This window comes from Populus trichocarpa, chromosome 17 (genome assembly GCF_000002775.5).
Source record: "Populus trichocarpa isolate Nisqually-1 chromosome 17, P.trichocarpa_v4.1, whole genome shotgun sequence".
In the NCBI taxonomy this organism is placed as follows: domain Eukaryota; kingdom Viridiplantae; phylum Streptophyta; class Magnoliopsida; order Malpighiales; family Salicaceae; genus Populus; species Populus trichocarpa.
In genome coordinates this window covers 3,407,725-3,424,805 of record NC_037301.2, presented here as the reverse complement: position 1 = coordinate 3,424,805, position 17,081 = coordinate 3,407,725, and the positions used below count along the sequence as shown (strand labels likewise).

Sequence of the window (17,081 nt, the reverse complement as noted above, 5' to 3'; positions counted from 1 at the left end):
ATTAATTCGAGTTAAAATAACTCAGCTAGCCCATTTTATTATGAAATTACGAGTTTAATTCTTAACGAAGATTAAAAATAGAAATTATTTATGAAAATCATCCTCAACATTGTAACGAACTGTCCATCCATGGCTGACGCCAGGGAGTATTTTGACATGGCTATCAAACTGCAAAATATAGAAATCAGGTTTGATGCGTTGTGAGCATGAAATTTAGAGCCTCAACAGCAAGGGAAGCAGGAGTATCCTCTTCAGCTTTTTCGTCGCGGCGTGACATAGAAAGATCAAAGAGACTTGAATCCAAAATGCTAAATAATATTTGCCAAGTCATGAGATGAAAAGAGTTACAAAAAAAAACACCATCTCCTTAAACCATAGAACCTCTATGGGACAATCATCAATCTTGGGACTGAGGACCCATCACCTGAGATTTTGCAGATATTCTTTCAATTGTTCTGGTGTGGAAGCACGGTCAATTTCAGCTCCCAGAAAAGCAACTGGAATCTTCACCTCTGAAACAGTATAACATGTCATCAATTGCAGTACGCACACAAATATTTAGCACTCTCTAATTATCCTGAACCATTTTCAAGAGAAGGAAGGTGAAACTAGACACAACAGTCACGATTAAGAAGAAACAAAGGGAAGATTGAAAAGTGGGAATCTTACCGTTAAATTCTTCTCTGTCTTAGATTTGAGCTTGTTCCAACTTGAGCAAGTTCGTAGCTATGGGGGAGAATGACTCACCTCCCCAGCAAGAACCTGCAGCACCAATGGAATTCATGCCTTTACTTCTTAGAGCAGCAATTACTAATTTCGCATCTTCATGTCCTTTGTCCTACAGATGTAAGAAGACAGTCACTTAGTCTTTTTCTCCAACTCATGGATTTCACTACTATAACATCCCACAAATGGTGATGTCCATTGCTCTAGAAACTCACCGTGGCTATCAAAATCAGGCTTGCTTAGATCAACTGGATCACCATATAAAAAATCAGTAACCACCACAAAGAATCCAGCAGCTGCGACTTTGCTGCGAGCTTCCTTTCCAGGAAGAACAATGAAATTACATAAATATTTTGATGAGATCAGTGATAATTGTTAATATTGATTAAGCTAAGAACTGTCTATATCAGGGCAAGTATTCTTGCTATGTCATCGTTTTCTTTTCCCCATTTTGAATTGAATCTTAAAAATGGTCAAGGATTTCCTCCTTTTCCTTTTCAACATTATTATTTTGTTTGATGATGATTCTCTGTTAAACAACAAAGTCAAGAGCCATTGGAGATTATCTAGCTTCACTCTAGCTAGCACAAGAGAGAATTCTATTAGCTTTCCAGACCCTAACACCATCGTCTAAGTTCATCATACAATGAAACTGCGAAAATCTAATGGACCATACCTCAAATTTGGAGCTTCATAACTTGGAAAAGATGTTTGATGATAAAAAGCCGATCAAATACTAACTTTGTAAATAACCACAACCTATAAGTACATCAAATAGGAAACCATTAATTTGTAAATAACTCCATAATATTAGAGGATTAGTCGAGATGCACGTAAGTTAACCTAGATATCCATGGTTACAAAAAAAAAACCACTAATTTTGTTACCCGCGCTCTACTACAGGTAAAATATTTTTATTTTTTATAAAAAAAAAATATATATATATATATATATATATATATATATACGAGTTTTTTAATGTATTTTTATAATTAAAAAAAATTAAGTACAAATCAAAAGGTTTATACATACATATAATCATGAAAAACCAAGAGGCAAATGTAGATCAAGATATTTAATCTTGTAAGACGGGATATTTACCCGATCATGTTTGCTAATTTTTATTAATTAAAACATTTTTTTATTTAATCAAACGATAATAGAAATAGACAAACATATTAAATTGATTGACTAAAATAGAAGGGAAAAAGGAATAATATGTAAGGCTACGCATATTAGAAATATTATCTAAAAATAAATATTTTTTATTTTAAAAAATATAGTTTATCTATACAAAAAACAATCATAGATGAATCAGAAAAAACCTCTTCAAAAATTAAATGCATAACAAAAAAATCATCATCGTCATTTAAAAAAAGCTCTCTAAACAAAATTAAAGAAGGAAGGGGTATTAATGTAAATATAATTAATTTAAAAAAAAACATTAATTGAAATAAGAAAAATTAAAAAAAAAAAAGTCAGACGTTGTTGGCATAGCAAGCCAGGCCAGCCCACCTGGCCCATTTCATCAAGGCCTAAGCGCGGGTCTACTGGGGCAGGCCCGCATATCTGGGTCCTTTTTTTAATTGTATATAGGGCGGACAACATGTTGTACGCCCCAATTTTTTTTGAAAAAAAAATAGATGACATGTCATTTGTTTCCCTAACCAATGTGGTGGCCGAAAAATTGAGGTTTATGTTATTTTAACCCAAAAATCTATTTTTCAACCCATTTTTAATTCAAAACACCCCAGAAATCATGATAAACTTATCCATTGACATAAAAAAACCACCTAAAAAATTGAACTCAACCTGAAACCAAAAATCCACTCAAGCTCATATATGTTTTTCTATGAACTTTTAAGGTATAAAAACACCTAATATAAACTCCCCTCATCAAATGAAATAATTTGACATAAATATCGTCCATTTTGATAGCCTAAATCAGTACTAACGACATGTTTCTCTCTCTACCGTCAGAATCCGTCGATTTCTCTCTCTTATCTCAACTAAAGACCAAAAAAAAACTTTTGTACCAAAATAAAATTAAAAACATTTTGAGGAACTGAAATTATATAATTTTCATGATTTTTTAAGTTGGAGGATCAAAGTGCATATTTTTCTAAACTTATGACATATTACCTATGTTTGTTGTGTTTTTCATTTTAGTCTCTTCTCTTTCAATCTCATCTTTTTATAAGAATTTAAAATCAATTGCTCTTTAATTAGGACTAAATCGCAAAAAAAAAATCGAAAAAAAAAAATTTGCACGTTCCATTTACTGTAAAATATAAGAAAATAAACAGTAAAAAAATGCACGGTTAAAAACCCACATCAATTAGATTATAGGTAATCTCAAAACCAAACCTAGCACAAGCCATTATGGAAATCAATAAATTGAAAATGAAAAAAATAATCTTGATGGGCTCTTACCAAGAACATCAGAAATGAGAAGGATGGCAAGGTTGGAATCGGAAGGGCCAGTACACAGGTTTCCAGGCCACCAGTTTCTTGGACTGTCCCTTCTCCATAACCTGGGGCCAGGTCTGGTGGATTCTCTCTAAACACTGAGAGCTTGACATGGTTTGACTATGATCGACTGCTATACTAACAGGCTTCAGACCTGGAAATGAGTGAGGCACTGTTCTTGCAATGAGACAGTACAAGGTTGAATCTCGTTATGTAACTAGGTGAGTTTTTGGAAAGAAACTACAGTTTTCATCTGTCAAAGAAGGCAAGCTGTTAGAGGTCATCCCTGTTAGGTTGTGAGTTATAATTATTAATTGTTAATTGTGATTCAATAGTTTTTTTTTTCCTTAAAAAAAGTATAATATAAACTAGGTGATTTAATTTACAAAAACACATAATTAACTCTCTTTATCAAATAGAACAATTTGACATAAATATCTTCTATTTTGGTGGTCTAAATCAGGGCTAACGATATATTTCTCTCTCTACCACTGAAATCTGACGATCTCTCTCTCTTTCCTTCAATCAAGAACCAAAAATAACAAAAATAAATTTTTGAATCTAAATAGAATTGAAAACATTTCTAGGGACTGAAATTGTATAATTTTCATGATTTTTTAAGTTGGAGAAGCAAAATGTATTTTTTTCGAAACTCGTGACAAATTGCATTAAACCAAACATACCTAGTCCACCTTTCATCGCCGAAGCTAACTACCTTTTTCATTAATGGCTATCACTTTCCTAACATGACTATCCTTTTCAATAATGATTTACTTTCAAATATAAATTTATCCATCAATATCAAGCGTGCCAAATCAATTAATGACTCAACTTTATAGGAAAACAAATATTTCTCATCATTTCTCTCTCTTTACTACGTGTAAGCTTAGGTGACCCCAAGTATTTATAAATATCACATGTCACCAAATAAAAAGAAAGGTATATTCAAGCTCGTTTGACTTTATTATTCTCATATTTTATGTACAACATTGTTCTTCTTGCCACACTTTCTTTCTTGGCACACAAATTTTACAATCTTATATTTACTAATTTAAATATTGAAGAGTCATTTATTCTAATAAAAAACTTATTTTACAAGTCACTCACCCGCTCATAATATAACTATAAAAAGTCCAGATGTTATTTGAAGTTTTTCACAACTTCATTAGGTTTGAATTTTTTATATATATACATCAAGGGAAGAAAATGAGTGCCAACAGTATATTATAAACTAGGTGATTTAATTTACAAAAACACATAATATTAACTCTCTTTATCAAATAGAACAATTTGATATAAATATCTTCTATTTTGGTGGTCTAAATCAGTGCTAACAGTATATTTCTCTCTCTACCGCTGAAATCTGGCGATCTCTCTCTCTTTCCTCTCTCAATCAATAACCAAAAATAACAAAAATAAACTTTTGTACCTAAATAGAATTGGAAAATTTTCAAGGAACTGAAATTGTATAATTTTCATGATTTTTTAAGTTGGAGGATCAAAATATATTTTTTTCGAAACTCATGACAAATTGCATTCAACCGAACCCCTATACCTAGTCCACATTTCATAGCCGGTAAACAACTTCTCTTGAATTATATTCTCTCAAGCTAGCTATCTTTTTCATTAATGACTATCACTTTCCTAACATGACCATCCTTTTCAATGACGACTTACTTTCAAACACAAATTTATACATCAATATCAAGCGTGCCAAATCAATTAATGACTCAACTTTATAGGAAAATAAATATTTCTCATCATTTCTCTCTCTTTACTACGTGTAAGCTTAGGTAACCTTAGGTATTTATAAATATCACATGTCACCAAATAAAAAGAAAGGTATATTCAAGCTCGTTTGACTTTATTATTCTCATATTTTATGTACAACATTATTTTTCTAGCCACACTTTCTTTCTTCACACACAAATTTTACAATCTTATATTTACTAATTTAAATATTGAAGAGTCTTTTATTCTAATAAAAAACTCATTTTACATGTCAGTCACCAACTCATAATATAACTATAAAAAGTCCAAATATTATTTGAAGTTTTTCACAACTTCATTAGGTTTGAATTTTTTATATATATACATCAAGGGAAGAAAATGAGTAAAAAGAGCAAGAACATATGTTTTTTCTTATTACTATTACTAAGATGAGAATTTGGAAAATGAAAATGATATTTTGGAGAAAGTTTAATGGAAACTTAGTTCTATACAAATGGCTTTTCATGAAAAAAAAAATCCCATGTTAATTGTTATCATTATATACATAACTATCTACCAGCACAATTGATGTTGCCTTGTTTCAATTAAATTAAGTTTTTTAGGCATTAAAAATATTTTTTGAACAACTCATAAATTAATTGAAATAAAAAAAAATTATAGAAGATCTTGAAAATACATTTTTATATATTTTAGTATATTCAAATAAATTTAATAATTTAATAAAAAGAAGGTATATTTTTTTTGGTAAAAATTAGTTAATATTTACGCCCTACACTATATTCCAAAATAGTTTTGAATGCAAGAGAAGAAGGAATTAACATTATAGACGTGTGTTTTTCATATCATATAATATGTTAAACAAGGAATAGAAAGATGATGCATGTGGTTAATACAATAAATGAAAAAAAAATATTAAATGATAAATAAAAAAAATCATGAAAGCTAGTTAAAGACTAAAGTGGGAAAGCTATTTTTTTTCAATAAGGAGTAAAATATGGATATAAATGCAAATATTGTACCTCTAATATCCAACTTTTATTTTATGTATTTTCTTTATTTATCTTGGAGATTCACTATGATTATTAAGTACATATAATTTTCATTTTTATAAATTCATAGTAAAAATACAACTACTTTAAACTAATTTAATAAAATAATTAAAAATGGATTACAAAAATTTCTTGGAGGTATATAAAATTATAGAAACCATTAAAAATTTTTATTTTTTTAGAAAATAGTTAAACTAGATAGATATTTTAGAAAAATAAAAGAGATGATATTAATTAAAAATTAAATTAAATTAAAAAAAACCAGACTCTATGATCAAAACCTATTTTTATATAATTTTACGGTAGTTAAAATAAATATTCATAGCGATTGCAATGATTTATATTTTCAAGTAAAAAAATAATTTTTATTTTTTTATGAATTACAATAGTAATCTACCGTGTTTGGTTTTTTTTCTTAAAATTTATATTTTAATCCTTTAATTTTTTTCTTTTAACATTGCAATAGTCTGGGTTTGGACTTCTTGGGTTGTTTTATCTCCCTATGAATAGAGAGCTTTGAGGTGTTGAGGAAATATTTTGTTGCTCATTTTATGCTCAATTTGCAAATTAAAATTTATATTTATTGATTTAGAGCAATTAAGACTTAGGAGATCGAATTTGGAGCTTTGAAAACTTTTTAGCACATTTAATTTTATCCCATTAGGGACTGGTTTGTTTGGGTAGGACAAATATTTATGTCTTTTTTTTTTAAATTTTGGTTATTTTTTTTCTTTAAATTATATTTTTTTTCTTCGAACTAACTTGATAGTTTATTCTTATTGCCTAGATATAAGGGTCTCGTAGTATCGAGGAAAAGTTTTGATACTCAGTTTGTCAAAATATATTTAAATTACATTGATAAATAGTAATTAGGGCTTAAGTGCCCAATTTGATTATGAAACAAATATGGGGGACTAAAGTTAATAGGAAAGGTTAAAAGGATAGTGCGTGCATCGCAAGCGCTAGAGAGTAAAGGAGGTTGCAGTGCTCTGATAGAGCATCCAGCATTCTCTGATAGCCAAACCTAGCCTTACACAGTAGCAATCGATGCGTCTTGGAGTACTTTTCGTGGTGAAGTGACACTTGTATGTGAATTCCTAACAACTTTTTTTTCTCTCTCTCTTTTGTTTTTTTTCTACTCGAAATTTGTACTAGTCTTACAAAATTCCAGAGTTTACTCCTCATTTTATTATCATTTTAAATTTGATTTTTATTTTTTTATTGCTAAATTTTTGTTATGGATCTTTTCTAAAATTTAAAATTATTTTTAATTTGATCCTTCAATAAAAAATTACAACTTGTCTTTTAATTTTATTTTTTAAATTTAGTCTTCATTCTTATAATTTCTGTTTTTACTTTTTGTTCCTTTTATGAAATTGAGTCTTCTTTTCAAATGCATCCTTCAATCCAAAAATGTCAAATATCCTTTTTATTTGTTTTCATTTCTTATATATTTCTTGTTGTTTTAATTGCCCCACTAATTCTAGGATTTTCTATCACGACTCGAGGTAATTAAGCATGCCCTCAATAATAAATCTGAAATAAAGCACTAAGTTTTACTTAAAAGTTTAATCATTTTGATGTAATTTGAGTTATCTAAACAGAGGAATTAGTTTCCCAAAACAAGAGGTGAAATCACCCATAAGTTCATAAAAGTAGCACTTGATTTCGTGGTCTAGTGAGGGAAGAGACTTGTCACCCGAGTTTGATCCTTTTTATGTATGTTTGTCATCTCTGTGGTGCTTTATCTATTCACTAGACTTACAGAATGTTTAATGGGTCTGAAAATTAATCGTAATGCGTGTAAACTAACCCGAACACCTAAATTTATATATATAAAAAAAATTTATGGTAAAAGTACTTCCTCCCGAGCCCTAACGTCTACCTCCTTAATTGGATGCTTAGATTGCTGACCGAACTAACTGTAAAGGCAACAGAAATTGAATGTCCTTTGCCTAAATTAATCCCACAAAGGACTTTGATCGCTTGACACTGACACGTCTTTTACAACCTGAACCACACAATGCAGACAGCATCGAGCATGCGCTAGGCATAGCTAGCTGTAGGCAAAGGACCAAACCCTACGTGAAGGACTATCTGCATCTACATGATGCATGATTTGAGGTAGGAAGTGGCTACAAGTTCAATGGATTGCTGGGATAATTGACTGATATTGTTTCTGCTAGCATGCATCTGGCCTGTTTAGGTGTTTTCAGCTGCTAAGCTTTTGCGACAGAGATGGAGTTGAGAGTGGACTTCTGTCACATTCTTGAAGTTACAGCCTTCTTGTGCCTAGAGGCCCTAGCTAGACCAGAGTGCGTTCTCTTCCTTTTTCTCTCGAAAGATAGTGCTGCTCTTCTTCGATCCTAGCTCTTAAAGTAATGCAGCACTCGACATGAACCAATTACGTACGTGAGTTGAGGCTGGACAGATACACTCTCCTCTCCATGAAGATATATATATATATTTGGTGGAAGGGACAACTTCCTGTGGGAGATTTTGATCCTCCACCTTGACAACTCCATTAGAGCTAGGTTAGGCAAAGTGAATACTTCCAAAACTTTACATGGTTTATATTTATATTAGCTACTTCATCCGTGTTCCGCTATGATTTACACATTTTTTTTTTTTTTTTGGATATAGAAGTTTTTTTTAACATAAAATTCTAAATATAAATCAAAAAATTTATACAAAAATTTAATTAAATAACTTAATAGACATTTGTGTAAATAAACAAAAAAAATTATTAACAATAACTAAAATAAAATTATAAAAGTTGAAGATAATTGTATATCATGATATTTGATCCCAACATGAAAGATTTAGCTCGATATATTCCAAAAACTTTAAGGATGATTAAAAAAAACCAAATTACCAGCCATTCCCATCTTTTCTTCAAAGAACAGAAGTGTAATTTAACCGTCGCAGTGAATAGTCTTAGGTGTCCGCGTGCATACTGATTTCTACAGACGCTATTTATTGTTTCTGTTAATATCTTGGTCCGCAACGCTTTCTTCATCCCAGTTAGCATCGTTTCAAGGAACTGGGAATCGTTTACACAGTCCATCAATAAAGTTAAAGAAGAAGAAAGTTAGAAAAAACTACTCACTGGTCCAAGACCCGCATGTGGTCCACGATCATCCAACTGACCTTATCCCAACAAATCCTCCAAAATGGAGGTCTAGAAAGTGCTGGGGCGATCGGGAAAGAACAGAAGAGAAAAAGGAGGGGGAAATGTCATACATCTGAGCACACTCCTCTATCATTGAAGGAATAAAAACAAATTTGCAGCAGGTGGGAGAGAGTCACAGGACATGGGGGTCAAGAGGGTAATGAAATAGGTTATGATGTGATGACACTGCTCCTTCCGATTTATCATTCTAGTACTTGCATACAATTATTCACCATCCATGCCAGTTTAGATTTTTCTTTTTGATCAAGAATCTTTCTTTCATGTACTACACGGGTTATCATGCAAGGTAACAACGACAAAACATGAAAGCATAAAAAATTCCCATTTCTTCTTTCCATTCCTTGCAAGAGTATGGCAAGTGGTGAGCCAGCTTTTCTCTTTTAACATGGTGTCCAGTCACGTTTCAACAAATTTTAGCTGCTATCATAAGTGCATATTATTGCAGTGGCAGTGCAAAGCCATAGACGTTTGTCCATGAAATCAGCTTCATGATCCACCAGTCCCCACACTACTCATCAGCCACAGCTCACAAGATCACACAACAACAGAATCTTATTCACTTTATCCATTACAGACACATAAAAACCTTTGATACATAGGACAAGAGGAACAACACCACAACAGCAAAGATAATAAACACACTCAACTCAAGCACTCCACTACTACTACGAACACACCTCCACACTCTTTAAGTATTAATGCAGATGAACCTGACAAACCCATCTTAGGGACTTCACAGCACAGCTATGGTCACATGTCTCGATACTGTGCGGGTACCAGAGCAAGCCAGGGTAGAATGAGTGAAAACAAACAAGCCTTTATTGAGATCATCTGATCAAAGAGCGGACCCCAACAATAGGAGTTTTCTCTCACACCAGGAGTTTTCTTTGAACTACTTTTTAATAGGAGTTTGATGCCGGCATGATTTGTGTGGGGGTAAAGAGACAGAGACAAGAGCAATGAAATCAAAGAAAAAGAGAAGGGTGGATAGTGGGACCCGAATTACCTAACGCGCATGCACTAAATCCATGGGGGTTCTCAACACTGAAGAAAAGGAAGTCTTCATTTACAGCACAGCCCACCTCTACAACCAACCCATGCGTTCAAGTCCTTTGTGACTTTTGTTAACCTTTAATCCACAATAAGGCTAAAAGATAATCATTTATGGTCAACAAACAAACGCAATTTTTCTTCACCTTTGCGAGCAAAACAGCCATATCATCCCACCACTACTCTCCTTTTATTGGCCCATTATATACAAGCTGTTGGGGAACAAAAGTAGGAAAAGGAGCCCCCACATGAGAAAAGCTAATATAGTGATTTCAAACCCATCAATCATTCAAACCAAGAATTCTTAGTTTCTACCTCCTTCATCCTTCCTTCCTTCCACTTTTTAGCTAACATGATAACATGGAAGGAGGAAAAACACTTAAAGGTAGCTCACTCCTAGAGTTTTGGCCTTGAGCTTCAAAGACTTCAAGTAATCTATAGCTTCATCAAGGACCAACAATGGTTCTTTATCCTTTGCACCAGGGATTATGCTCTCCAGAATTTTCAACGTTGCACGAATCTTGTCCTTTCTAAATTGCTTGCTGCTCAAAATGGAAATCATTTCCCCATCTTGGCTTTGCCGTTTAGCATAGTTCGATTCCATATCATCGTCGTATCCATGAAATGTTTCCACTTTTACTGAACTAGCAGTGTCTACTAGTGATGATTTTTTGTACCCGCCATCGATCAATTTCTGCCGTTTGTTTGGGCCATCAGAACTAGTACCTTCCTCCTCTATTATTTTCTCTGCCTGTTCTTGTGTCCCGTGACTTTTAATCAGAATGGGAGAGTGACCAGTACTCCTTACCTCATCGTCGTCACTATCATCACCATCATCATCACTGCCACCACCATTTTCATCATAATAGTCATCATCTGAGTATAGCAGGGCATTAATTTCTTCAGTGTCCTCATGCATCTCACTTTCTTCACTAGTAAAGTGATTCTCGTCTGATACTTCAGGCAACTTCATCAGCTTTGTCTGGTCCATTTTTGCAGCATATTCGTTGTGGTCAAAATAACCCGGAATTGGCTTTGCATCAGCTGCAGTTGGTTTTGGGACAGGAGGGCCAAAGGAACTATAGATCAACCTTTGTTCATTACCAGACTGATCGAAAACAAGGAACCTTCTCTGGCATCCAGGGATTGGATTTCGCACACCCTCCCTACCAAACCCATAAGAAAACACAGACAAATTTTCTCTGACATATGGATTTGTAGCGTGAAGAAAATTCTGAAAGTTAGAGGGTAAACACTGAGGCAACCCGTAGGCTTCATTGCCTTGTGTCTTGAAATTTGGAATGCTTGAAACTGCCAGCCCTGGCATTGCCATATTTGCAGAAGTCATGCGCGTGCCAGGGTTCATACATTCTGGCAAACATTGTAGTTGCGCAGGATCCAATGATGTGGTCATGCAATGGAAATTTGGCAATTTCCGAGTAGAATGTGGTGGAGAAAGCCAAGAACCTTCAGCCTTAACCATCCAACCAAGAGAATTACCTGCCGGTGAAATTAGAAAAGACAAATAAATTAGTCTCTGGAGAAGAATCCGTTACCATTTTAGCTCCAGACCCAGTTGTATGAAATCGCAAACATACCGAGAGTTATCCTTTGATCTGCAATGTGCAATTAATTTCTGCTTCTTTTAGGAATAAGAAAGAGAAAAGGAAAAACTACAAATTGCAGCTTGATAATATAACAAAAACGTGGAGTCGAACTACGTGACAGGTTTGAGCAAATGACGGAAGTATTCAGCCTGGAAAAAGCACAGAAACAAGGAATGAATTATTATCGTTACCAAACACTGAGCAAAAATAAATCCAAGGACTCTTACAGACAAAATATATACGAAGTTAACTCTTTGACAAGCATACTTCCTGGAACTGCCAATTAATTGCATCACGCAAACAGTTAGCTATTAAAAGAATCATTGAATGTTTTGTACTAACCTGGCAATCCTGTAATGGTCGATAGCATGCAATAACTCTAACTATAATTGTTGGTTTTCCAGCAATTCCATTCTCGTATTTCAGGGCCCGAAATCTTGTTTGACTTGCTGCTTGGCACACCATAACTTCTTTCGACCACTTAAAACTCAAACTATCCAGATGTAGGTTACAACACAAAACAATTACCTAATAATACAAAGCAGGACAAAGGAAAGCTTGTTACAAAGATCTAAGATGTGCTGGACTTGGAATGACAGCAAAAGGAGCAAGAGACGTTTCAGAGACAGAAAACTTGAATTGGAAAAAAACAGAATGAGGATCAGACAGAAAGAGACACTAAGGAAAGTTAAATTGTTTTCTAGTTATCTTGTCAGATAATCCTATAAATGTCACAATAAGAAATGAAAAAGTGATTCAATCCCATTAACAATTTTTGTGAAGAATGACAAGGCAAGAGTCTAAAAATTCAAGTTCACTAGAAAAGTGATTTACAGAATAACCCTGCAATACAAGTTCAAGCGCATGACTTTGCGGAACACGTCAACTGGTGGACTCAACCAAGGCATATTGTTTTCCTTGAGTTCAATAGTGAGTAATACTCAGATATCTACTCTTTATATATGGCCAGATTTCCTGCAAAGGGTAAAATTAAAAGAAAAAATGAGCTAGACGGTAGATGATACAATCGCGATAGAAATGCATTAAGATGATAAAACCATATGAAGTAAAAACATGTGGAACTGACTCGTAAAAATTCTATACAAATTTAAACCTTCGCAATCAAATTTGATGTCACCATGAAACTACAGCTAAATAACTGTGCTTCATAAACTCCCCTCGAAAACACCAAGAAACACAAGATTTAATCATCATATTCTCCTTTCTTGCTCTACCATTTTCGACCAACTTAAGATCCCATAAAGATAACAACGATGACAAAAATAAGCCGGCGAAACTGAACTTCCAGCTTTTCTTTACAAAACCAAAAAGGCATGCACATGAACATGATTGAAGTCTTTCAATGTCCAATATACCAGGCGAACAAAATCCTAAAATTGGCATCTATCACGACATCCTATCTTCCCACCAAGCAAAAGCAACCAAGAAAATCATAACTCAGATAAATATTGACGCAAGTTATATTCAACCACTCTCTCTCTTTTCTCCTCGCTATCAATTAATCTCAACAAGAAAGCAGGCTAATCCAAGTTCTCTCCTGAATCAACCAAACCCCATGTGGTAAAATCTGGAATTTTTTACATAGAATAAACCAAAAGCACCAAACAGAAAAACAAAAACCCATCAAGCAAAAATGAAGACAAAACCCAAAAAACAGCTGAAAAAAATGACAAATTAAACAACAATCCAACAAACATATCAAGCAAAAAAGAACACAGCAAGAAAAAGAACCCAGAAAGAGAAAATTAAGAAATCTATAGTTGAATCACTTACAGTGAAATATAGTACCGGTAGGATCTTTGCTTGCTCAGATCCAAATGCACAAAGAGTTGAGTTGACTCAAAAGGAAATCTTAAAAACACTGAAAGATTACAGAGAGGGAGAGAGAGAGAGATAGAGGGAACAGTAAAAAGTGGAAGTACAAGAAGAAGGTTATGTCTAAAGAATTGAGCGAGTTAAGAGATGTTAAGATTTTATAGAGCTTTGCATGACCATTTTGCCCCTTTACTCTTATAGAATAGTAGTTGACCTGTGTCCTTGGTTAAGCTAACCTAACATTAGTTATTTATTTACCGTTGATGGAGGAACACTAGCAGTCTAGCACACCCCTCCTCTCTCTCTCTCTCTCTCGTTGGACCCTTTTTTTTTTTTTTTCTTTAAGATAATTTTTTTGAGCTTAAGATCATGAAATGCCACGTAACTATAAAGCCAGGGGAAAGTATTGTGTTGGTGGTTTATATAATTTAAATAGCAACCTTTTATATTACTAGGAGGTCCAAATTTTGGACTCGAACCCGTGTCGTTTAAGGAAATTACTAGTTACATGCCCCGCGCGATGTCGCGGGTCAATTATTTTTTGCATTTTAAAAAAAATTAAGATCTAAAAGTGTTAGGTTTTTTTGTAAAGTTATACCCAAAAGTCTTAGGTTTGGTTGCAACGCTTGACCCAAAAGTAATATTTATAATATTAATAATAACATTAAACTTGGGTTAACCCTTAGCATAAAAGTGTTTGGACTGCAATACCAGAGTCAATAGCATTGGACGTGTGTCTGACTGCAAGGTCGTGTCATAAAAGTTCAATAATTAAATATATTAGTTAAAAAGAAAAAAACAAAGAAAAAAAACCAACAGCAAGAAAAAAACTAATGAAGAAAAGGAAAAAAAATATGAATTAACTGTGTTAACCCTTCAAATCAGGTTGATCCGTCATACCTTGAATTTGCATCGTGAAAGTTTGATAATTAAAAAGGAAAAAACAAATTAATGGGTTAACCCAGAATTAACTGGGCTAACTTGTCAAACCAGGTTAGCCTGTCAAATCCGGAATCCGTGTCATAAAAGTTTGATAACTAAATAGAAAAAAATTTAACATTAACAATTTAAATTAAAAACATTTAATTAAAAAAAAAAAACAAAAGGCATAAGCCTTTTCACTATGGATTGCACTGTGCAGTCCACAGTTAAAGGCATAAAAACAACAAAAAAACAAAAATAAAAACTAAAGGTATCAGTCGAGAACTACTTAGAAAAAATTTTAATATTAATAAACTAAATTAATTAAATAAAATTAATTAAAAAGAAAAAAATAAAAGAAAAAAAACCTCTAAGAAGAAAAAAAAAACTAAATAGAAAGAAATTTAACATTAACAAACTAAACTAAACGAAAAAAAATTAAAAAGAAAAAAAAGCAAAAAAAAAATTATAGGTTAACTCGTCAAATTAGGTTAACCCGTTAAACCCGGGATTCGTGTCATGAATGTCTGGTAACTAAATAAAAAAAAGTGAAAATTAAGAAACTGAACCAAACAAAAAAAATTAATTAAAATGAAAAAAAAAAATCCGGGTTAACTCGTCAAACCATGTTAACCCGTTAAACCCAGGATCTGTGTCATGAAAGTCTGATAACTAAATAAAAAAAATTTAACATTAACAAACTAAATTAAACAAAAACAATTTATGAAAATAAAAAAACAAAAAAAATTGACGGTCAACCCATAATTAACTGGGTTCACCCGTGAAACCAGGTTAACTCGTGAAACTCGGGATATGTGTCATGAAAGTTTGATAACTAAATAGAAAAAAAATTAGTATTAACAAACTAAACTAAATGAAAAAAATTAATTAAAAAGCAAAAAAAAAAATTCTTGGTTAACACGTCAAACCAGGTTAACCCATTAAATCCGGAAAACGTGTCATGAAAGTCTGATAACTAAATAAAAAAAATTTAATATTAATAAACTAAATTAAATTAAATAAAAAAATTTGTTAAAAGAAAAAAACAAAGAAATAAGCAAAAAAAATCCCGAAAGACATAAAAAAACTAAAAAAAATGTGACAACTTAAAAAAAAAAACCTAAAGCATCAGTGTTTTACTGTGGACTGCACTGTGCAGTCCACAATAAAACACTAATTCCTTTTAGTATATGTTACAATTAATTAAAAAGAAAAAAAAAAAAAAATTCAGGTTAACTCGTCAAACCCGGGATCCGTGTCATGAAAATTTGATAACTAAATAAAAAAATTAACATTAACAAAAAAAATTAAATAAAAAAAATTCATTAAAAGAAAAAAACACAAAGAAAAAAACTAAAAAAAACCCATAAAGGCTAGAAAACAAAAAAAAAGAAAAAAAAAAAAAGAAGACAACTCAGCATTTCACTGTGGACTTGCATAGTGAAACACTGAGCAGTTTTAGTTTGTTGTCAATTAACAAACTAAACTAAACAAAAAAAATTAATTAAAAAGAAAAAAAATTCGGGTTAACTCGTCAAACCAGGTTAACCCGTTAAACCTGGGATCCGTGTCATGAAAGTTTGATAACTAAATAAAAAAATTAATATTAACAAACTAAATTAAATAAAAAAAATTATAAAAAAAATAAAATTTGACAGCCCGTGAAACTAGGTTAACCCGTGAAACCTGAAATATGTGTCATGAAAGTCTAATAACTAAATAAAAAGAAATTTAACATTAACAAACTAAAGTAAACAAAAAAATTTAATTAAAAAGAAAAAAAAACAAAAAAAAAATTTCTGGGTTAACTCGTCAAACCATGTTAACCTGTTAAACCCGAGATCCGTGTCATGAAAGTCTGATAACTGAATAAAAAAAATTTAACATTAACAAAAAAAAATTATTAAAAGAAAAAAAACAAAAAAAGCAAAAAAAAAAAACTCTAAAAGTGTAAAAAAAAAAAAACAGCTCATCTTTTACTAAATGGAAAGAAATTTAACATTAACAAACTAAAGTAAACGAAATAAATTAATTAAAAAGAAAAAAAAGCAAAAAAAAATTTATGGGTTAACTCGTCAAACCATGTTAAACTATTAAATCTGGGATCCGTGTCATGAAAGTCTGATACCTCAATAAAAAAATTTAACATTAACAAAAAAAATTATTAAAAAAAAAACTCTAAAAACATAAAAAAAAAAAACTCATCTTTTATGTGAATTGCATTGTGCAGTCCACAGTAAAAGAATGAGTCCTTTTAGTTATAGTTTGATATAAAGTGATAATAAAAAGAAAAGAAAAGAAATGAAATGAAATGAGATTTTTCTACGATTTGAAAAAAAAATCCAACTATTTGGGCTAGCCTGGACGGCTAGGATTTTTCGGTGTTTGTGCATATACGGTTTGAATTTCTCAACCAAAGATTTACTTAAACTCTATATGCATATATTAACTGAAGCATAAAAGAATTTCTTGTTTCTTAGGGAACTTAATTTTGTAGGA

General features: G+C 32.1%; 1 protein-coding gene and 1 long non-coding RNA gene across 4 annotated transcripts; both read right to left on the bottom strand.

Moving 5' to 3' along the window:
* Positions 1 to 38: 38 nt before the first annotated feature.
* Positions 39 to 1,333, bottom strand: LOC18107052 (uncharacterized). The gene is made up of 3 exons (XR_002978598.2): positions 942 to 1,333; positions 670 to 838; positions 39 to 512 (listed from the first exon to the last, which is right to left on the bottom strand). It is a non-coding gene; the product is annotated as an uncharacterized LOC18107052 (long non-coding RNA).
* An 8,369-nt stretch (positions 1,334 to 9,702) lies between these two features.
* Positions 9,703 to 13,808, bottom strand: LOC18107051 (transcription factor bHLH143). 3 transcript variants are annotated; one of them, XM_024588796.2, is made up of 5 exons: positions 13,620 to 13,807; positions 12,660 to 12,800; positions 12,168 to 12,353; positions 11,817 to 11,974; positions 9,703 to 11,718 (listed from the first exon to the last, which is right to left on the bottom strand). In XM_024588796.2, exon 5 carries the CDS (start codon positions 11,699 to 11,701, stop codon positions 10,598 to 10,600), a length of 1,104 nt encoding a protein of 367 aa, XP_024444564.1. In that variant the 5' UTR covers positions 11,702 to 11,718; positions 11,817 to 11,974; positions 12,168 to 12,353; positions 12,660 to 12,800; positions 13,620 to 13,807; the 3' UTR covers positions 9,703 to 10,597. The 3 variants fall into 3 exon arrangements, with proteins under 3 accessions (XP_024444564.1, XP_024444563.1, XP_024444565.1); XM_024588795.2 differs by having other exon boundaries at positions 12,168 to 12,800; XM_024588797.2 differs by lacking the exon at positions 11,817 to 11,974 and having other exon boundaries at positions 9,703 to 11,692; positions 12,168 to 12,800; positions 13,620 to 13,808.
* Between the last annotated feature and the right edge of the window lie 3,273 nt (positions 13,809 to 17,081).